We start from the raw sequence: 21,151 nt of genomic DNA on the forward strand, positions 1-21,151 counted from the left end.
TGTTCATGTAGTTACCCTGTGTCTCTATATTAATGAATATGCACTGTTTTCAAAGACTCACAAAGTGTAGAGAGTTTTAAAGGTTGAATAGTTTTACCAGCTAGTTACTGTGTTCAGTGTGTTCAGCACCCTTTCAAAGGAGATAGCCAATCCATTTGACTCATCTGTTAAACTAATACTTTCACTCATACCCGCACAAGAGAAATATTTTATTTATGTTTTTGTTTTACTGGGGACTGTGTGTCTTGTTACACACAACTGGTGCCTTTCCACAGGTCCCAACAGGTTTATTCAACACTTGTAGGTCAAAGTACAGAAAAACTTACTGGGAAATTGTCTTAAGACAATTCTGCAGTAAGTCCTCATGATTATGTGATCTTAAATAGAATGGCCCACAGTGCCATTACAACCATAACATCTTCATGTATTTGCTCAGTGCCATACATGTTGTGATGCAGGAGCTTATCTATTGACTGTGCAGGGCAGGAATGAGCCATGGAAGGCAGAGCACACCAAGACAGGGCAGGGAGAGACTTTCCCAGGAAATGATCATCCTCCAGCCCACCGACCTGAGTCCACACAGTTGCAGAAGGATGCTGGGTCAGCATAGAATTCATCTGTTTGAGATATTTAGGACCATATAAGCATGAGGACTTAGTGCAGATTTATGAGGGAGACCAGGTCAGGATACAACCCTGGGTCTCCACTGGAGAAGGAGGACATGCAGGGAAAAGCTATATTCTCTCCTTCCTGGAGTGTTCCAGATCTCACAGCCTTTTCTTGAGGGTGGTGTTGAGGTCGTGTGACTGATGCCCCAATGTGCTCTTGTTAAGGAGACACAGGAGAATTAGAAATTAGGAATTGATGGCCGGCTTCTCAGTTCATTTTGAGTTAAGTTATGCATATGAGAGAAAAATGAAGGTTCACTGAGGAACTTAATATTTGGTTGTGGGAGGAAGCATGTTGATCAAAGATAAGAAATTTTCAGTTAAAACTTTTGTCCAAAAGTTCAGTTAGATAAGCATGAATGAGTCCAAGAAATGGGTTGTACATCCCAGTCACTACAGTTAAAAACAATCTACCAACTTAGGCACTTTGGTTCTTGCCCGTTATCTGGGTTCTTGGGAGGCTGAGATTGGAGGATCACAGGTTTGAGGATAGCCTTGGCACCTTAGCCAGGTCTTTAGCAAATTCCTGAGACTCCATTTCAAAATAAAAAATAAAATGGGTTGTGAATGTAACTCAGAGGTGGAATACCAAGTATCAAGAAAAAAAATACCACAAAAGTCTCACACAAAACAAAACACCAAGAGCATGTATGCTGTATCACAGTGAACCACACTGTACTGATAATTGCAATCATACAGCATGAAATGCATTAATAAAAGCATTCAAATGAAAAAGCAATCTATTATGTTCTTGAAAAGTATCCAGAGAGCAGATCTAAGTGTTCTCACTGTAGAAAGAGAAAGGTATGCGAGGTCTCCAGAAATTCCACAAAATATACTTGTCTCAAAATATCTTACATATTATAAGTATAAGCATTTTATGGCTATTTATATTTTTAAAAATAAAATTTGGAAAACTATTTATAGAAGGTTTTCCAGGAAGAGTGTTGGGGACAAAAAAAGACACATCAGCACTAGATGAATATGGGGTAAAGCACTGAGTATTTTATTCGTGGCTTGTTACAGGTCTCAGTAAGTTGCTGAGAGCTTGGCTAAGTGGCTGATGCTGGAATCTGTGATGCTCTGGTCTCAGCCTCCCAGGTACTGAGATGACAGGTGTGCGCCACCACGCCCAGCTGCAGACATTTTCTGGGATGTCTACTGATTCCATCATGATTATTAAGGTTGCCTTTGATTCTAACTTTAGCATAAATGTTATCTACTTTCTTCTTTTTTGCCACCTGCCAATTCAGACACAGGACATTTTTGTGTAATGATTATATATTATGTATGATGCCTCCTCTTTCCTTAACTAAAAATTACTTAGAGAACTGAGTGTGGTAGCCACACCTGTCATCCCAGTACTAGGGATGTTGAGAACAGAGGATTGCAGGTTTGAGGCCAGTCCAGCAACTTAGTGAGATGTTGTTTCCAAATAAAAACTACAAAAGGCTGGGAGTATGAAATGTCCCTTGACTCAAACCCTAGTCTCAATATTTTCTACTTAGTTGAATTTTTTATATTTTTGACCTTAGATTTTTAGTCATACACACACTGTGGTACAGATTTTTATTGAGGCAATCGCCGGTCTTCTACTCTGAATCACATGCCCAGGGCCCGAGACCCCTGCTCACTCACATTCAGTTAGCACTCAAAACTGCGCTGAGAATTTGGTGGAATAAGACCATCATGCCACAGGGACTCCTGCTCACCCTGTCCTGTCCCTCAGGGCAGTGGACTGTTGCCAAGTCTAAACTTCTGGGCTCTCAGCAACTCAGGGCTGCTGTGGTCCTCAGAGCCCTGCTGGACCATGATGAAATCATGGTGGGCATTGAGAAGCCGAGGCACAAACATGTTTTTGCAAAGTGTTCCCATCAGGATGGAGGTGACAGGTGCAGAGCCCCGGGCAATGGGTCCCTGAGCTCCAGGATGGGACGGCAGCAGAGCCATGAAATGACAGGACACCGGAGCTGCTGTCACCACAGCCAGACAGCTCAGGTCTCAGCTCCATGACTCTCTTGGTGCCCCCTTTCCTTTTCCCTGTGTCTCTGCTTGGAAGCCTGTCTGCACACTTTGCACAAGCCCAGGACATCTGGCAACAGGGGGATGCCATTGTGCCCACACAGAGGACACCTGCATCCTGCTCCTCACCTGAGCAGCTCAGCCTGAAAGCAGCACTGTCCATGTATGGGGGAGCCTGAGATGTCCTTCTCTCTGTCTCTCTTCTTCCTGATTCTGCAGCCATTGTTCACATCCTCATCCTCCATGGACGATGCTTTCTCGATGTGTTGGAAATACCAGAGGCCTAATATCCAGAAAGAAGGAGACCTGGTGCTGGGGCTCTTTTTCCAACTTTATTATGCAACACAGGAGTCCTCCATGAACTGGTAATCTTCTTTAATGAAATCAAAGGGCAGGGAACCTGCTATATAAGTTCCACTCTCAACCAGTGCTATGCTTGGCCATTAGCTGTGCGATTTTCTGTGTGTTTAATGTCTCCTTTTTTGGCACTTGGGATTGGATCCAGGGGCATTCTTCCTCTGAGCTACACCCCAGTTCTATTTTTCATTCTTTATTTAGAAACAGGGTCTCACTGTGTTGCAGAGGGCCTCCTTAAGAAGCCAGGGCTGTCTGCAAGCCACGATCCTCCTGTCTTAGCCTCCCCAAAACTACAGTTACAAGATTCATCCACCCTGGGTTACTGCTATTTGTCTTTGTAAAAAAACAAAAAAAACAAAAAACAAAAACAGCCTCAGCAACTTAGCAAAGCTGTCATTTAAAAAATAAATTAAACTAATAGGGCTGGGGTGTTTTTCACAAGTAGAAAGCCCCTAGGCTCAATCTCCAGTGCCACAGGAAAAATAAAATGTTTGGATGTATATCAAAGGTAGAGTGGCCCTGGTTTTCATCCCAATAATCACACACACACACACACACACACACACACACACACACACACACAAACACACACAAACACCCACACACAAACACACACACCATAAAAAAGTTTTTTTAATTAATTATTTCAGAAATATAAGCCTTTGAGATGTAGCTCTAAAATCCAAGAAATACTTTTGGTAAATCTAGGTATAAAAATAGCAGAGAAAGGGCAGAATAGAGGAGGAAGGATCAAGGGAATTCTCTACAGGGAAAGAAAGTCCAGGAACACAAAGAAGAAATGTTGATACCTAGAAAAATTAATTATAGGTCCTGAATAATGTGTTCACGTTTGAAGAAAAACATGATGACCGGCCGGCTCTCTTAAGTGTCGATGGATTATAACTGCTCTGTACAGCATGAGCAGCTCAGAATCCCTCTGGGAAACCTGAGAGAGGGAAAACTGTTCCTAAAGTATTGGTCAGCAGGCAGGGCAGAGGCTGGCTAAGGATTCCTGAACACAGGGAGAACCAGCACTGCTTGTGGCTTGGTTCTGCTCTAAGAGAAAAAGGAGCACAGGTTTGTCCGAGCTGGCTTCTTGGCTCATGGCTATAATCTCAGCATTTGGGAGACAGACAGGAAAATCACAGGTTCAATGCAGGTCTCAGAAACTTAGTGAAACTCTTGGTACACTACAGAGACCTATTTTCAAGAAAAAACTATTATGTGGAGAGGGTGTGGCTCAACGGTAGAAAGCCTAGGTTCTGCTTGGGTTCAATCCTCAGCATCATAAAACAAGAGGGTTTATGAAAAAGGATGTGAGTCACACTCACTCATTTCCCTAACAACTTCCTGCTCCTGTTGTGCCCATCATTGCACCTTGAATTTATAGAAACTTCAGCAAAGTGGTCCATTTGATAGCAATAGCATCCAGCACATCTTCACCTCAGCCCACTCCAAATGTCTCACAAATTTCTCAATGTTAAGGACACAGTTTGCTTCTCAAAATCCAAGAGCCATTTCAAGATCATCCTGAGCCCTGGGAACCTTACTCACACAGGGTCCAAAGGCCAGGGCCACCTCTGCATTGCGTCCTAGATCTAGCCTGTCTGGTGCTGATGCTGGCTCAGGACTTGCCCCTGAACCTCCTGACCTCACCTTCTCCCTGATGCTGCTCCTCTGTCCAGGTGGCTTTGGAAGAAATACCAACATGTGCTGGTCTTTTACTTCACTATCAAGGAGATCAACATGGACCCCTACCTGCTCCCCAACCTGACCTTGGGGTTTCAGCTTTACAATGTCTACTCCAGTGAACACAAGACCCTTCGTGACACTCTGAGGTGGCTGTCAGGAGGCGACGTGTTTCTCCCCAACTACGTGTGCAAGAGCAAGTACAGTCCTGTTGCCGCCATCACTGGGACCTCGCCAACATTTTCGGCTGAGATTGGAGCTCTGTTGCAGCTCTACAGAACCCCTCAGGTAAGTTGGCCAAGAATTCTGTAGAGAAATGTGCAGATTTCCCCTAGTGCTTGTCCCTAATGTGTGATCAAGACAAAGTGGAATTTGAGTGTGTATCACTCACGAGGGTTCAGGTGATCAGATCTCAGTGAATTCCCAAACTCTGAGGAGATCATTAGTGTGAGGAGAAAGATGCAGAAGGAGCTCTGGCTATTAAGCATCTACATGAGCAGGACATGGAGCTCACCTGTGATCCCAGTACTTGGGAGGCTGTGGGAGCAGGACCACAGATTGGAGACCAGGCTCAGCAAAATAATGAGATGCTAATGCAACTCAGGGAGATTCTGTTTCCAAATTAAAAATGCTGCTTTGCTTGGAATGTAGCTGAGAGGTAGAATGCCCTTGCGCTCAATCCCCAATGCAAATAAATAAATAAATAAATAAATAAATAAATAAATAAAAAGTCTCTTCAATGTATTTGTCTCCCACAAACTGGGAAGATTGACTCTCGACGTCTCATACCTGTGAGCCTCCTAGGGGACATCGAAAGCATAGAGACTGTCCACACAGGAGTTGACAACTTCAGATGCCTCCACCAGAGAATGTCAGGTGCAGGGAGAGCAGCCCCTGGGCATCTGGCTGGCATTTGGGGCAACAATAAAGTCCATTGTGCCTCTAAGGATCCCAAGGAGAGCAGAGGCTCAGAGACACCCGTCCTGGGGCTTACCCACAGCCTCTTTCCAACCTGCCTCACTCACGTTTATCCAAGAAGATCTCTTGAGAGCCCACCTAGTGACATTCACCCTAATATATATGATTTAGAATTAACTGTTACAGAATCAGCTAGCTGGAGAAGTGGGATATGGCTGGATGAGGTGGTTCTTGGCCTAGTCTTGAGAACTGTGTATGTCCCTATATCCCCCATCTCACTTGCTGCTTTCTCCTGCCATGGGCTGTGATCTCTGTCCCTCTGCCATGTCTTGTCACCAAAGTCTCTGACTTGGAGACATCTGAACATGGATAGAGGAATTGCAACTCCAGAACTTATAAATCTGTGAACCTAGTAGACCTTTCCTCATCTCAGCTGTGCTCGTCAGGTACTTTGGTCAGAGTGATGACAGAGCTGAGGAATCAGACCTCCCCAAGTCACTGCTTCTTTGCAGGAAGCTCTGCAAACACTCTAAAAATCAGGATGGTGTCACTGCCAAACACAGGTAGTAGCTTAGCAGCATTGTGTTCAGGGAGAAGTAAGTTTGAGAAAACCAGAGAGTGTAAATGGAAGTAATCCTCTAGATGACCTCAGTCCTTGTGTTCATAAATGAAGTCCAGACTACCAGAAGGTCAGTGTAGTAAGAAGATATTCCATCATCGGTGTGCACAGGCAGCATGGGTTGCTGGTGCTGGCTCTGCTCCACAGGAGTAAATATAACCTGCTATCTCAGTTCTGTGCCCCACTCCATAACTCCTTATTCCCAGGCAGGAGGTTGAAGCAGTTGCAGATTTTGCCTTTCCATTTGTTTGCCTTTTTAAATTGTGGTACTGTGCACCAAACCAGGGGCATTCTCCTTCTAAGTAACACACCAACACATTTTATTTTTTTTATTTTTTATTTTTTACATTTTATTTTTATTTTGAATCAGAGCCTAACTAAGTTGCAGAGGCTGACTGAGAACCTGCGATCCACTTTCTCAGTCAACCAAGTACAGGGATTATGATTGTAGGTCAGTGTGTGTCCTCTTCAGTTTTTAAAGGTAAGAACACTCAGACATACAGTGTTCTCTGTGCCCACAACGAGCAAACAGATAAGGTCTATAGGTCTTCCTCTTGACTCAAAAGTATTTTATTCAGTAAAATTTCTCTCTCTGTCTCTATCTCTGTGTCTGTGTGTCTGTTTCTCTCTCTCTCTCTCTCTCTCTCTCTCTCTCTCTCTCTCTCTCTTCTCTCTCTCTCTCTTTCCTTCTTCTTCTTCTTTTCCCTCTCCCTCTCCCTTTCTCACTTTAAACTCTGATTTAAACTCGTGGAGATTCTATTCCAGGACAGAGAACCTCCACTTTTTGTTAATTAACTTTTTTTGGCACTGGAGGCTGAACTCAGAAGAATTCTACCTTCAAACTATATATCCAAGTTTACTTTTTATTCTTTATTTTAAAACAGGGTCTCAATGAGTTGCAGAGGGCCTCCCTAACTAGTTGATGCTGTCTGAGTACCACGATCCTCCTGTCTCAGCCTTCAAAGTGTTGCAATTACAAATGTGTGCCACCAAACTTGGCTCATTTTTTTCATTGAAACAGGGCCTTGCTAATTTGCTGATGATGGTCTCCATCATGCAATCCGCCTGTCTGAGCCTCGCAACCACAGAGGTCACTGATGTGTGCAACTTTGCCTCGCTGAATAGCCCTTAATGGAAAGAATTGTCTAATTCCTTTCTCAAGAAAGACAACCCCAAGGCCCAAGAAACTCAGAATCATATTTTATTTGCTTTCTCAGGTCACGTATGGACCTTTTGATCCCATGCTAAGTGACAAAGAGCAGTTCCCATCACTCTACCAGATGGCCCTGGACGATAGCACTCTTATCAATGCAATGGTCTCATTACTGCTGCATTTTGGCTGGACTTGGGTGGCCATCTTCATATCTGATGACTTGAAAGGAGAACAGTTCCTTCAGGCTCTGAATGTGGAAATGGTGAAGAAAGATATCTGTGTGGCCTTAACAGAAAGGCTCCCTGCCCTTAAGAAAGCAGATAGAACAAGTGTCTTCTCTGCCCTGAGCAGGCTCAGCATTCCACCTGCAAACGTGCATATACTCTATGGAGAAGCAGAGAGTCTCATCATAGTGGACCTCATGGCATCTTTCGTTCTCCCCATAGGAAAGGTGTGGATCATGGCAGACAAGTGGGATATCACTGTGTTAGAGATGCATCAAATATTGCATTCTTTCCATGGAAGCTTCTCATTTTCACAACACAAACGAGAAATCCCTGGCTTCCAAAACTTTCTCAAGAGTGTCACCCCATCCCAGTACCCAGATGATTTTTTCTTCAGTAAATATTGGACTTCCCATTTTAACTGCTCCCCCACTGGGTCATCATGTGGGAAGATTGGAGAGTGTGGACCAAATACCTCCTTAGAGACTGTGGCAGAATATAACGACATCATGATGTTATCTGATTCCAGCTATTTCCTCTATAATGGTGTGTATGCCGTGGCCCACGTCCTCCATGAGGTGCTTGTGGAGAGAATAGCAGAGGGATCTCCAGAGGATGCGGAGCAGCCCAGGCCCCCTCCATGGCAGGTAAGGCTTCTCCAGGAGCAGGCCAGGGCTGAGCACCTGCTGGCACCTACCGGTACCATAGTGAGGGGCATCCTGACTGTGTTTTCAACTCTAGACCAGCAGGGTCCAGCAAGAAGGATCATATGCACCTTCAAACTGGCTCTAGGTGTGCCTGGAAATGTTACCCAAGTGGGAAGAATTCTGATTCTGGGAGCTTCCATCTCAGACTACTTAATTAGAAAACTGAACCACGAAAGCATTTTTTATTGAAGGATGAATTGCTTTCAATTCTGTGAACACAACTCGTATTCATAGTGGACCTCATGGCATCTTTCTTTCTCCCCATAGGAAAGGTGTGGATCATGGTAGATAAGTGGGAAGTCACCGTGCTAGATAGGAATCTAATATTGCATTCTTTCCATGGAAGCTTCTCATTTTCAGGACAGAAGCGAGATCCAATGAGAAGATGATTAAAATTGCTCCAATCTGTAGGATTTTTGGAGTGTATACAATGCAGGGAGTCATGACTGAGCGCTGTGTCTGATTTTGTGTACTTTGAATCAATAAAGTGGACTCTTCACATTTAGGCTCTATTACTCTATATCTATTACACATAAGATAGGACTCTGGGGAATTAATTGTTCTTAAGTCTCCTCCTCCGCTTTTTTTTTTCTCCTCCTTCTTACTGTTCCATATTATTTTCGAGGCCGGAACACCCCCAGCCCTTTAAATGTTTTTAAATGTCTTAAATTTTTATATTAATTTTGAAACATGGTTTCAAAAGTTTTTGAGAGCTTCACTCTGAGGCTAAGGTGGGCCTTGAAACCTCAATCCTCCTGTCTCAGCCTCCCAAGTACTTGGTAACAGGAATATGCCATTGCATCCAGTTCAGACATCAATATTTTCTCAAAATCTATAAAAACAACCGGATTGTAGCTTTTGGCTGCACTTCTAAGTAGGAGACCATGGATGGTTCCTATCATCTCAGACTCCCCTCCAGATTTGAGATGGATGTTTATCAATTTTAATTCTGGCTGATCTGAATCTATGTCTATGTAAGAAATATGTTTTTCAACTCATTAACAATAGTCAACACCACTAATCAGATTCCTGGAATATCTAAATAAGTTTACTCTGTAGACAAAGGCAAATCTGTAAAAAGCAATGTCAGAAAGTCTCATCTACCATGTAATTTCTATTTTTCCTATAATAATGTTCAATGTGCCATTTGGTTCTTATGAGAAGGTTCTGCTTAGAAAAGGAGGTCTCTGTGCCCAGGTGGATTGCAAAGGTGGAGGGGTCAACTATTTAGAAAAGCAACAAATCAGAGGTTTGTGATTTTTCTCAACACAGTGCCCTGGGCACCAGAGATCCACAGATTAGCATGCTTAATTCAAAACCTTCTTAGAATTGAGAGTTGTTTTTTTTGAGTTGAGAGACATAAATAAATCCCTGTCATGTCCCAAGGCAATAGCCTGGTCACTAAAATGATCCAACAGCAGGGACTAGGGTCCCATATTCTGCCTCCTTAAAACCTTCATTGATATAAAACTGATAAGCACAATTAATTGCAAATATTTAATCTTTCTGTTTTGTTTGTTTTTTTTTTTTTTGGTGGTACTAGGGATGGAACCCTTCTACCTCTGGGCTACAATCCCAGACCTATTTTATATTTTATTTGGAAACAGTGTCTCTTAAGCCAGCAAGGCTGGCTGAAAAACTGTGTGATCCTATTGTCCCCAGCTCACAAGTGAGGGGATTACAAGCATGTGCCTCCATGCCTGGCAATCTTTCTGTTTTGGTGAAGTGTGACATGCACATACCAATCTTCTCTCCCCAGGATGCAGGTTCTGAAAAGCCCCACCACTCTTGTGGCCTTACTAAGTTCAAGGATTGACTTCCAAGCTGCTCTGAATAGACTTTGCTGGTCAGGGTTGTGGCAGAGCCCCTGCCAATGCCAACCTCTTGGCACATACTAGAATCCATGGACTCCAGGGCTCCACCCCTGTGCCCATGAGAGAATTCTTCCCTTCCCTAGAGCCCACGAGAAGGTGACCATTGAAACATACCGACCAGTATTTTTCCACAGAAGGAATCCTGAGTTAGGGAGGTGGGAAGAAGGACTGCCTAGGAATTAAGGGCTTTCCACTTTCCATTTGTATGCATGCCTCATTGCCAAATCATTGCCTTTCCTCAAGCTTCATCCATGCCTGAAGAAACTTCAGTTTACCAACAGTGCTGGGCAGCTCATATCCTTACACAAGAAAGGAAACCATGGAGCCACATATGATATCCAGAATGCTGTGAATTTCCCGGCTGGTCTTGGGTTGCTGGTTAAAGTAGGGGAGTTTGCCTCTGGAAGTCCACTCCATCAAGGTTTGGTCATCAATGAAGAGATCATAGAGTGGCCTATTGGCTTCACACAGGTATGATTCTGTTTCCTTATTGAATAAAGAAAGAGGATCATGAGTATAGTCGAGGCCAGGTGTGATGGAACATGTGTGCAAACCTAGTAACTTGGTATGCTGATACAAAAAGATTGCAGGTTCCAGGACAGCCTGAACAACATAGCAAACTGTTCAAAGACAAAAATAAAAGTAAACACAAACATAAAAATAAAATGGCTAGCTTAGTTGTAGACTTTCCCTGGCTTCAATCAGTAGTACCACAGTAAAAAATGAATTGATAAATAAAAAATGAATAAACAAACCAATAGGGTCTTGAAGGGCTCAGGGGTATAGCTCTTGCCTGGCATGTTCAAGGATCTGGGTTCAATCCCAATTACTGCAAAAGTAGTTAAGTAAAAAGAGGCCTGAGTTGATGCCACGTGTGAATCTTTTATCTCAGCACCAAGTGGTGTGTCACACACTCTGAGTTTCTCTGTAGATTTGATATAGAGATAGATGTAGAGGTATATAGAAGTAGAGGGAGAGAGCTAGAGATATAGTGAGAGAATAGAGATATAGTGAGAGAGAGAGACAGAGAGAGAGAGAGAGAGAGAGAGAGAGAGAGAGAGTCAGTCCACAATCCCCATTAAAGATGCAACTCTATAATATTCTCAGACACACCAGCTGAAAGATCACAGAAAATCTCATGCAGAAAGGAGGTTACATAAGTAGAGAGAGAAGTCTTGGTGTGTGGCTGGTGATGTCTAAACCCAACATGATCCTGTGCCATGGTGACATTTGGTGATAACTTGAGGAGAGACAGCAGCTCAGCATAGGAGCCCTGAATCAGGTATTTCTGTAGGATCCCATGGTGATCTTTGGTGTTATGGGAGATGACTTTCTATTTCAGGTCAAAGTTCTTTCTTTTTGGAGAGAGATTCTGACTTACTGTTAAAGTAGATAATAACACAGCACACTCTAACCATCAGCTGGTTTCCCTCAGACTCCTCATTCTGTGTGCAGCCAGAGCTGTGGCCCAGGATTCAGGAGAATCCCCCAGGAAGGGAGACCAGTCTGCTGTTTTACCTGTGTTCTCTGCCCAGAGGGACACATTTCCAATAAAACAGGTAAATTTCACAGCCAGCCTACAGTAATCTTCTCTGTCACATTTCTCAGGGATAGGAGGTGCTGTATGGCATAGGAAGTTGACTTCTGGGTTGAGCATGTATAAGGAAAACTTTCTGCTGAACCTCTGGGTCAGTGTTATAAGCATGGAAGTCCTCCTGTCATGAGAAGACTCAGGGTTGAGGGAAGGGACTTGGTGATGTCACTGAGCCACCTGGACCACAGGAGGAGCCACCTGGACCCACAGTGAGCTCAGTTTCTCTGGGAGCATGGGTTCAGCATTCTCCACCACAGAGATGGGACAGACTGCTCAGGGGCTTCTCTTGAACATCAGGGGCATCCTGTCTTCACAGTAACAATTCAGTAGTGACCGTGGACTTAGATGTGGCAAAGAGGACAAGTCAATAACTATGAACTACTGATGTTTCCCCTCCAGATGCAGAGCAGTGTACCCAGTGCCCCCTGCACGAGTTCCCAAACACTGAGAGGAGTCGCTGCCTCCCGAAGGTGGTGGCCTTCCTGGCTTATGAGGAGCCCTTGGGGACAGCTCTGGCCTGTGCTGCTCTGGGTTTCACTGCGCTCACAGCTGGGGTTCTTGGGATCTTTGTGAAGCACAGAGACTCGGCCATCGTCAAGGCCAACAACCGTGCTCTCAGCTACATCCTGCTCATCTCCCTCACCTTCTGCTTCTTCTGCTCCTTGCTCTTCATTGGCCATCCCAACATGGCGACCTGCATCCTCCAGCAGATTACCTTTGGAGTCGGGTTCACTGTGGCTGTTTCCACTGTCTTGGCTAAAACTGTCACTGTGGTTCTGGCCTTCAAGGCCACTGGTCCTGGGAGGAGGATGAGGCAGCTCCTGGTGTCAGGGGCACCTAATTTCATCATCCCCATCTGCTCTCTGATCCAAGTGATGCTCTGTGCCATCTGGCTGGGAACCTCTCCTCCCTTTATTGACACTGATGCACACTCTGAACATGGCCACATCTTCATCGTGTGCAACAAGGGCTCAGTCACTGCCTTCTACTGTGTCCTGGGATACCTGGGCTCCCTGGCCCTTGGGAGCTTCACTATGGCTTTCCTGGCCAGGAACCTGCCTGACACCTTCAACGAAGCCAAGTTCCTGACCTTCAGCACGCTGCTGTTCTGCAGTGTCTGGGTCACCTTCCTCCCTGTCTACCACAGCAGCAAGGGGAAGGCCATGGTGGCCGTGGAGGTCTTCTCCATCTTGGCCTCCAGTGCGGGGCTCCTGGGCTGCATCTTTGCCCCCAAGTGCTACGTCATTCTCATAAGACCTGAAAAGAACTCTCTTAAAGGTCTGAAGGACAGAAGTTCCAAGAGAAATAAGATTTCTGAGGACTTTTCTCATAAATCTCCCTCCTTTTTTTAAAGCTTGAGACAAAAATCTAGCCTGATTGTGAGTTAAGTATTGTTTGTCTTCCTGTCTTCCTCTCTAGATCCTGAGACTTGAGCCTAGGGGCATTCTATCCCTGAGCTACATTCCCATCCTTGTTTTTTTGTTTTTAAACACATCTCTGTAAGTTGCTGAGAGTCTTGTTAAGTTACTGAAGCTGTCATGGTACTCGTGATGCTCTGGTCACAGCCTCCAAGGTACTGGAATGACAGGTCCTACTAGAGTCCTACTAGTTAACTCTCATTCCTAGCAAGATATTACCTTATCATACTTAAAGTCTTTCTCAACCTAAACATATCCTCTACCTAATCCGACTCCTTTACCTATCACCCCAGCTCCTCCCACATCACCCACCCTCAACACTGGAAAGTCTCTGCTGACTTGCCGATACCCCTAAACTCCTAATATTAAGATTGGACTAAGCATAATACTCACGAACGATGGGTAGAAATCAGAAAAACAGGACAGAGAATGCTATAAATATGAGAACCAGGAATTATGAAGAGACAGCAGAATTCACGAATACTGACCTACTAGAAATGCAAGAAGGGGAGTTCAGAATCTTGATGTTCAATATGATGAGAGGATTTAAAACAAGTATAGAGAGGTTAAAGGTGAGATAGAAACACTAAAAAAGAATCAGAAAGAGGTCTGGAATGAAATGAAAGAGGCAATAAGTGAAATGAAGACAGCAATAGAAAGAAATTCTGGAAGATTAGATGAAATGGAAAAGAGAATATCAATATTAGAAGACAGTACATCATTAACTTTTGCACTTAGTACGTGCACTGCCCAGAGACAAGAGGCACCACCTGTCAAGAAATTAGTTACTACACATTACCTTATTTTTATTTTATTAAATTTTATTTGGTAGTACTAGGGTTCCTGAAACCCTTCTACTTCCCAGCTACACTCCTAGACCTATTTTATATTTTTCTTTGGAAACCAGGTCTCTTAATCAGCAAGGCTGGCTTCGAACACTTGGGATCCTCCTGTGTCTGCCTCCCAAGCAAGGGGATTACAAGTGTGTGCCTCCATCCTGGTTACACATTACCTTATTAACAGCTATAATAACTTCCCATTTAAATTATAAACAAAACCCTGTATCTAAAGGCTGGGGACAGAAAGTTGGGCAGCATTCCATTTTGGGGCTCTCCAGTGTTTCTGCCAAGCAAACTGCAAACTGCTTCTCTTCTCTTCCCTTTCTAATTCCTACTGACTTTGTAATAAAAATTTGTTGCAGCTGCACTGAGATGTCTATTAATTCCAATTTCCTGATTCAATTTATCAATTTGAATGGAAGAAAAGAGCCCACAGTGCTGTCACAACTGTAACACCTTCCTGTGTTTTCTCAGTGCCATGCATGTTGTGATGCAGGTGGTTATGTATCTACTGGGCACGGCTGGGAAGAGCCACAGGAAGCAGAGCCCACCACGAGGGGAAAAGGAAGAGACTTCCCAGGAAGTGAGCATCCCCCAGCCCACCAACCTGAATGCACAGAGTTCCAGAGGGATGCTGGGTCAGCATAGAATTCTTTTTGTTTGAGATATTTAAGACCATATAAGCATGAGGACTTAGTGCAGATTTATCAGAGAGACCAGCTCAGGCTAAAATACTGGACCTCTACTAAAGGAGGAGAACATGCAGGGAAAGTTTGCCGCCATTACTTCCTTTTCCTCGGCATCTGCATGGAGATATTTCCAAGGCAAGAAATTGGCTAAGCTTAAAGGAAGCAGAGCCCTGAGGGGAAGTGTTGTCTCTGGCCAAAGTACTCCCCCACTCTTAGATATTCTTTCATAGCTACTATTCTTTGGTAATGATTCTTTTAACTTTTCACACGAATTGCTCCAGTGATGTAAGATCAGGACTGTGAGAGAAACTGAGTCCGTGGAAAATAAATTTTCTAGTAATTTGTCTAAGCCTCTAAACACCCTAGGCTTTGCTCAAATGGTAATAAAATCTAGTCAGAATTCAGATGCTCTGGAAGCATTGCAGTCACAGCAATTACAAACGCAGATTTCCCCTCTATCTCTAATCATTATCCTATAGTAAAAGCCTTAAGAGTCAGCTGAAATATTAGCCCTAAAAAACTTGCAAGGGAAGCAACTGGTGCCTCTGTTTACCCCCTCTCCTTGTGATCTGGCCTAGATAGAGAGAAGATAAAATTTGTGTGTGACTTCAAAGCAGCCTAGTTGATGAGCAGCTAATACTGCCCAATATAATAGAGCTGAAGGCTAGGAAGATTCTTGACCTTTACACCCAGTATGTGCGCTGCCTGAGACAGGGAGGTGCCAAGTGGCTAAGAAATGAATATGTCAGAACAAAGGACAGATATAATAAATATGTAAGTGTGAAAGAAAGGAAATATGGTGAGAATAAGAAAGCATTTTTGTATGAAGAAGAGCTTATCCTAAGATTGTCCCAAATGGGAAAGAGAGAATCAGGGTAATCAGAAAAGAAGAGGAAGTTGCAGAGGGTTTGTGATAGGAAAATGGATTATAAAAAGAGGAATAGGCTTCTAATGAGCCTATCGTGTGAGAAAAAGTGCTCAGCAGCTAGAGAAGTATATCTGACAACTAAATCTAAAAACTTCATGTTACTTTTGGTGTTTATCTGCTCAACTGTGTTGTGAGCTTGTTTAAGCTTTCAGACTTTGGATGGCAATGCAGACGAAACTGGGGAGACCTCCATCACATCCCCTTGGATCACCATATCTCCCCATGCCAGCCATATGGACTAAGCCCTAGAAACGGAAAGTTCTGAAAAGTTATAGGAGATTCCATGAGAGGCTGTATTCTCCAAGCCCTGGGCGTGCCTGTGCCTTCTAGAATTTGCCCTTTGGAGCTGCCTGTCTACAAGGGCAGGGGGCTCAAGGACAGGGGGCTGGATTTGGTCACAAGATCGGGAGCGAGTCTTGAATGCCGGACTAGTGTCTTTTTACTTTGTTTACATGTCCTTTACTATTGTTTTGTGGTGATTACACTTCTCTTCTTTTTTTTTTAAACTATTAATCTCACTGGTGAAGGATATAAATTTTCCTGGGTTCTTGTACTAACGTGTCAATTGCACTAGAGGCATTTGTCCATGTCAGATTCTTTCCCGGAGAGGAATCTCCAGTTTTAGCGCCGGGAATAGGTACTTAAAGGAGTTTATTTCATAAAAAGGGAAAAAATCGCTGCAGATAAGTGACTGCAGAACTGTACCCGAAGCCTCTGCACACCTTTCTGAGAAAACTTGGTCCCGAATGTACTCAATGGCCATATTCAGTGCTGGGCATATTATTCCCGATTAAGCCAGTATGTCGCAAAAGTTACCTTATTTTCTTCCCTGGAATGTTCCAGATTTCACAGCCTTTTCTTAAGGGTAGTGTTGAGGTCATGTGACTGATGCCCAAGTGTGCCCATTTTAAGGATATACAGGAGAATTAGAAATGAGGAATTTACGGCTGGCTCCTCAGTTCATTTTGAGTTAAGTTATGCATATGAGAGAAGATGAAGATTCACTGAGGAACTTAATATTTAGTTGGGGTAGGAAGAATGTTAATCAAAGATAAGAAATTTTCAGTTAAAAGTTTTGTCCAAAAGTTCAGTTAGATAAGCAGGAATGAGTTCAATAGATGGGTTGTACATCCCAGTCACTACAGCTAAAAACAATGTATCAACTTATGCACACTGATTCTTTTTTTTTATTGGTGCACTGTATTCATACATCATAGTGGGATACAAACATTTGTAGACATACATGCACACATCGCCCAGTCAGCCCCCACCCGATCCCCACCCCATTCCCTCCCCATCCCTCCTGCCCATGCTTGGCTTAGTGGTTGACATCTAGTATTATAGCAATTTATCCAAAATTAAAAATGATAATTTCACATAACAGTTTCATTTGTCTGATACCAAGCTTTTGATGACTTAAAGATAACATTTCAATATTTTTTTTGCTTATTTTCTTACCAGAGAATATTTTTTTCTTTTTTTTTAGGTGAAAGTATCATATATTTATATATTCATTTTTCAGAAAAAAAATCTATCCTAATATGGAAAATGGACTCTAGATACCCAAAACGATCTTGAAAAAGAACAAAGCTAGAAGATATATATTTTCTGATTTCAAACCATATAAAGCTACAATAATTGACACAGTGTAGTACTATTCTAAAGGCAGATATATAAACCATTGGTGTTAAATAAGAGCCTAGAGCTAAATTCTTCCCTATATTGTCAAGTTATTTTTGAAAGATTTCCACGAACATTTGGTGGAGGAAATACTAATCTTTTAACTAAATATTGTTGAAAAATAATAATTACATGCAAAATAATAAAATTGGACCCTTACCTAATCCCATATACAAATATTAACTCAAAATAGATAAAATACCTAAATATAAATCTTGACTATAAACTTTTAGAAGAAAATCTGGGTCATAAAACCTTACAACATTGAAATTGGCAGTGATTTCTTGGATATGATTTCAATGGCACAGGCAACAGAAGAGTATACAAACTCCCTAAAAATTAAAAAAAATATTGTATATCCAAAGACAATGTAAACAGAGTTGAAAGTTACTAATAGAATTGGATAAAATATTTCCAAATGCTATATCTGAAGGTATATTAATATTCCAATAAGACATCCTAAAATTAACAACAATAAAGGCAAACAATACAATTTAGAGATAGGTAAAAGACTAACATAAATAATGAATCTCCACAGATAACCAATCTTAGTTGTCTGTTCGATGGAAAATCTTGTTTCTCTGGTTCTGATGTGTGTTACCTATTTCTTCTTTGTAGTTAATCTCTGAGTATTTTCTCTAGCACTGGTTTTGAAGACATAAATTCCTTCAGTTTCTGTTTGTCATGGAAGCTTCTTATTTCTCCATCTAATTTGATAGAAAGTTTTGCTGGGTAGGAAATTTTTGGCTGGAAGTTGTTTTCTTTCAGAGTTTGGAATATGTTACTCCAAGCCCTTCTGGCTCTCATGACTTGGTTTGGGAATTATGGAGTGATTCTAATTGGTTTGCCTCTGAATGTCACTTGTCCCTTTGTTTTTGTTGCCTTTAAGATTCTCTGCTTGGCTTCCACATTGGTTATTTTGACAATTATGTGGCGTGGAGATCCTCTTTTCCGATCCTGTCTAAAGGGAGTTCTATAAGTTTCCTGGACCTGTGTATCAACCTCTTGCTGTATGTTTGGAAAATTTTCTGCTATTACTTCCTTGAAGAGATTGTTGATCCCTTTGGTTTCACTTTCTTTTCCCTCCTCTATTCCAATTATTCTTAGGTTGGCTCTCTTAAAATGGGCCCATATTTCTTCAATGTCAGATTCCTGCTGTCGGATATTTTTTTCTAGATTAGAAACTATGCATTCATTTTTGGAATGATCATCTTCTAAGAGCGAGATTCTGTTCTCCATGTGGTCTAATCGGTTGTTCATGCTTTGAATTGAGGCCTTTGCTTCATTAATTGCATCATTTATCTCTTTTTGGCTCTCTCTGAATTCTTTTCGAAGCACCTCTATTATTTCTACAGTTATTATCCTGATTTGATCTTCTAGAAATCTCTGATTTTCTGTTTTATCGGGTTCTGATGTTGTGGGGTTGTGGGCATTCATTGCTCCATTGTTATTCCTCTTTCCCATGATTTCGGAAGTTTGTGCCTTCTCTGGGTTCTTCCCTTGGGTCACTATGACTTCGCTTAAGGTGCTCTGGATCTCGAGTCTGTAGTATCTCTGACCCCACTACTCCTTTACTGGGTTGTATCACAGATTCTCCGACCCAGGGTGTCGATAGAGGCTGCTTTAGACTAGGGGGGGGGGTTTCCAGGTTGGGCGTTCACCTATGGTGTGATATCTCTGCCACCGCCACTCCCCAACTGGGTCAAGTCCCAGGGTGTACAGTACTGGGATGTCTCCTCTGTGGCCCGCAAATTGACTCACTGTTCTTGAGTACGCAGAGGTAGCTGTACTGGACTTGGTGAATTCACTGCTGCTGCCGCCGGTGGCAATATGGCGCCGCTGCCACGCCCTCGGTCGTGAGGCTGCCGTATTTTTTCTTCTCTGGTTTTCAGTTCCACTCTGAGTCCCTGCAGCATGTGCTGAGCTCAGCCACTGTGAGCTTTAGATGCTCTGTGCGCCAAAAGATCCCACCTGGCTGTTCCGCAGCGGCTCACCTCGGCTTGCTGTAGCTGTCCCCGCACTATGATTCTTATCTGTTATCTGGGTTCTTGGGAGGATGAGATTAGAGGATCACAGGTTTGAGGATAGCCTCAGCATCTTAGCCAGGTCTTCAGCAACTTTCCAAGACTCCATTTCAAAAGAAAAAATAAAAAAGGTTGTGAATGTAACTCACAGGTATAATAACCAGTATCAAGAAAAAAACACCCACCAAACCCTCAAACAAAACCAATACACCAAGAGCATGTATGCTGTATCACAATGAACCACACTGTATGGATTATTGCAATCATACAGCATGAAATGCCCTAATAAAAGCATTCAAATTAAAAATCAATCTATTATCAGAGAGCAGATCTTAAGTGTTCTCACTGTAGAAAGAGAAAGGTATGCAAGGTCTCCAGAAATTCCACAATATATAGTTGTCTCAAAATATCTCACATATCATAAATATAAGCATTTTATGACTATTTATATTTTTAAAAATAAAAATTGGAAAACTATGTATAGAAGGTTTTCCATGAAGAGTGTTTGGGACAAAAAAAGAGACATCAACACTAGATGAATATGGGGTAAAGCACTGAGTTTTCTTAGTTGTGGCTTTTTACAGGTCTCAGTAAGTTGCTGAGAGCTTGGCTAAGTGGCTGATGCTGGAACCTGTGATGCTCTGGTCTCAGCCTCCCAGGTACTGAGATGACAGTTTTGCAACATCACTCCCAATTGCAGACAATTTCTGGGATGGTTACTGATTCCATCGTGATTATTGAGGTTGCCTTTGACTTTAACATAAATTTTATCTACTTTCTTCTCTTTTGCCACCTGCCAATTCAGACACAGGACACTTTTGTGTAATGATTATGTATTAGGCATGATGCTAACCTTCTTAACCAAAAATTACTTAGAATACTGAGCATGGTAGCAACACCTGTCATCCCAGTACCTGGGAGGCTGAGACCAGAGGATTGCAGGTTTGAGGCCAGTCCAGCAACTTAGTGAAATGTTATTTCCAAATAAAAACTAAAAAAGGCTGGGAGTGTGAAATGTTCCTGGGCTCAAACCCTACTCCCAATATTTTCTACTTAGTTGAATTTATATAGTTTTCACCTTAGATTTTTAGACTTGAACACAGTGTGGTAAAGGTTTTTATTGAGGCAATCGCCGGTCTCTACTCTGAATCACATGTCCAGGGTCCATGACCCCTGCTCACTCACATTCAGTTAGCACTCAAAGCTGCGCTGAGAATTTGGTGGAATAAGATCATCATGCCACAAGGACTCCTGCTCACCCTGTCTTGTCCCTCAGGGCAGTGGACTGTTGCCAAGTCTAAACTTCTGGGCTCTCAGCAACTCAGGGCTGCTGTGGTCCTCAGAGCCCTGCTGGACCATGATGAAATCATGGTGGGCATTGAGAAGCTGAGGCACAAACATGTTTTTGCAAAGTGTTCTCATCAGGATGGAGGTGACAGGTGCAGAGCCCCGGGCAATGGGTCCCTGAGCTCCAGGATGGGACGGCAGCAGAGCCATGAAATGACAGGACACCGGAGCTGCTGTCACCACAGCCAGACAGCTCAGGTCTCAGCTCCATGACTCTCTTGGTGCCCCCTTTCCTTTTCCCTGTGTCTCTGCTTGGAAGCCTGTCTGCACACTTTGCACAAGCCCAGGACATCTGGCAACAGGGGGATGCCATTGTGCCCACACAGACGACACCTGCATCCTGCTCCTCACCTGAGCAGCTCAGCCTGAAAGCAGCACTGTCCATGTATGGGGGAGCCTGA

General features: G+C 43.0%; 1 protein-coding gene across 1 annotated transcript; it reads left to right on the forward strand.

Annotated features, from left to right (window-relative positions):
* Positions 1-2,870: 2,870 nt before the first annotated feature.
* Positions 2,871-21,151, forward strand: LOC308276724 (vomeronasal type-2 receptor 116-like; the record flags this gene model as incomplete). The annotated part of the gene is made up of 8 exons (XM_080715564.1): positions 2,871-3,055; positions 4,733-5,024; positions 7,491-8,297; positions 10,475-10,702; positions 11,667-11,790; positions 12,225-13,103; positions 20,680-20,842; positions 21,010-21,151. The coding sequence occupies 8 exons, from the start codon at positions 2,871-2,873 to the stop codon at positions 21,149-21,151; spliced, it is 2,820 nt and encodes a 939-aa protein (XP_080571690.1).

The sequence above is a fragment of the Muscardinus avellanarius genome (assembly GCF_963383645.1).
Source record: "Muscardinus avellanarius genome assembly, chromosome: 18".
NCBI classification, from domain to species: domain Eukaryota; kingdom Metazoa; phylum Chordata; class Mammalia; order Rodentia; family Gliridae; genus Muscardinus; species Muscardinus avellanarius.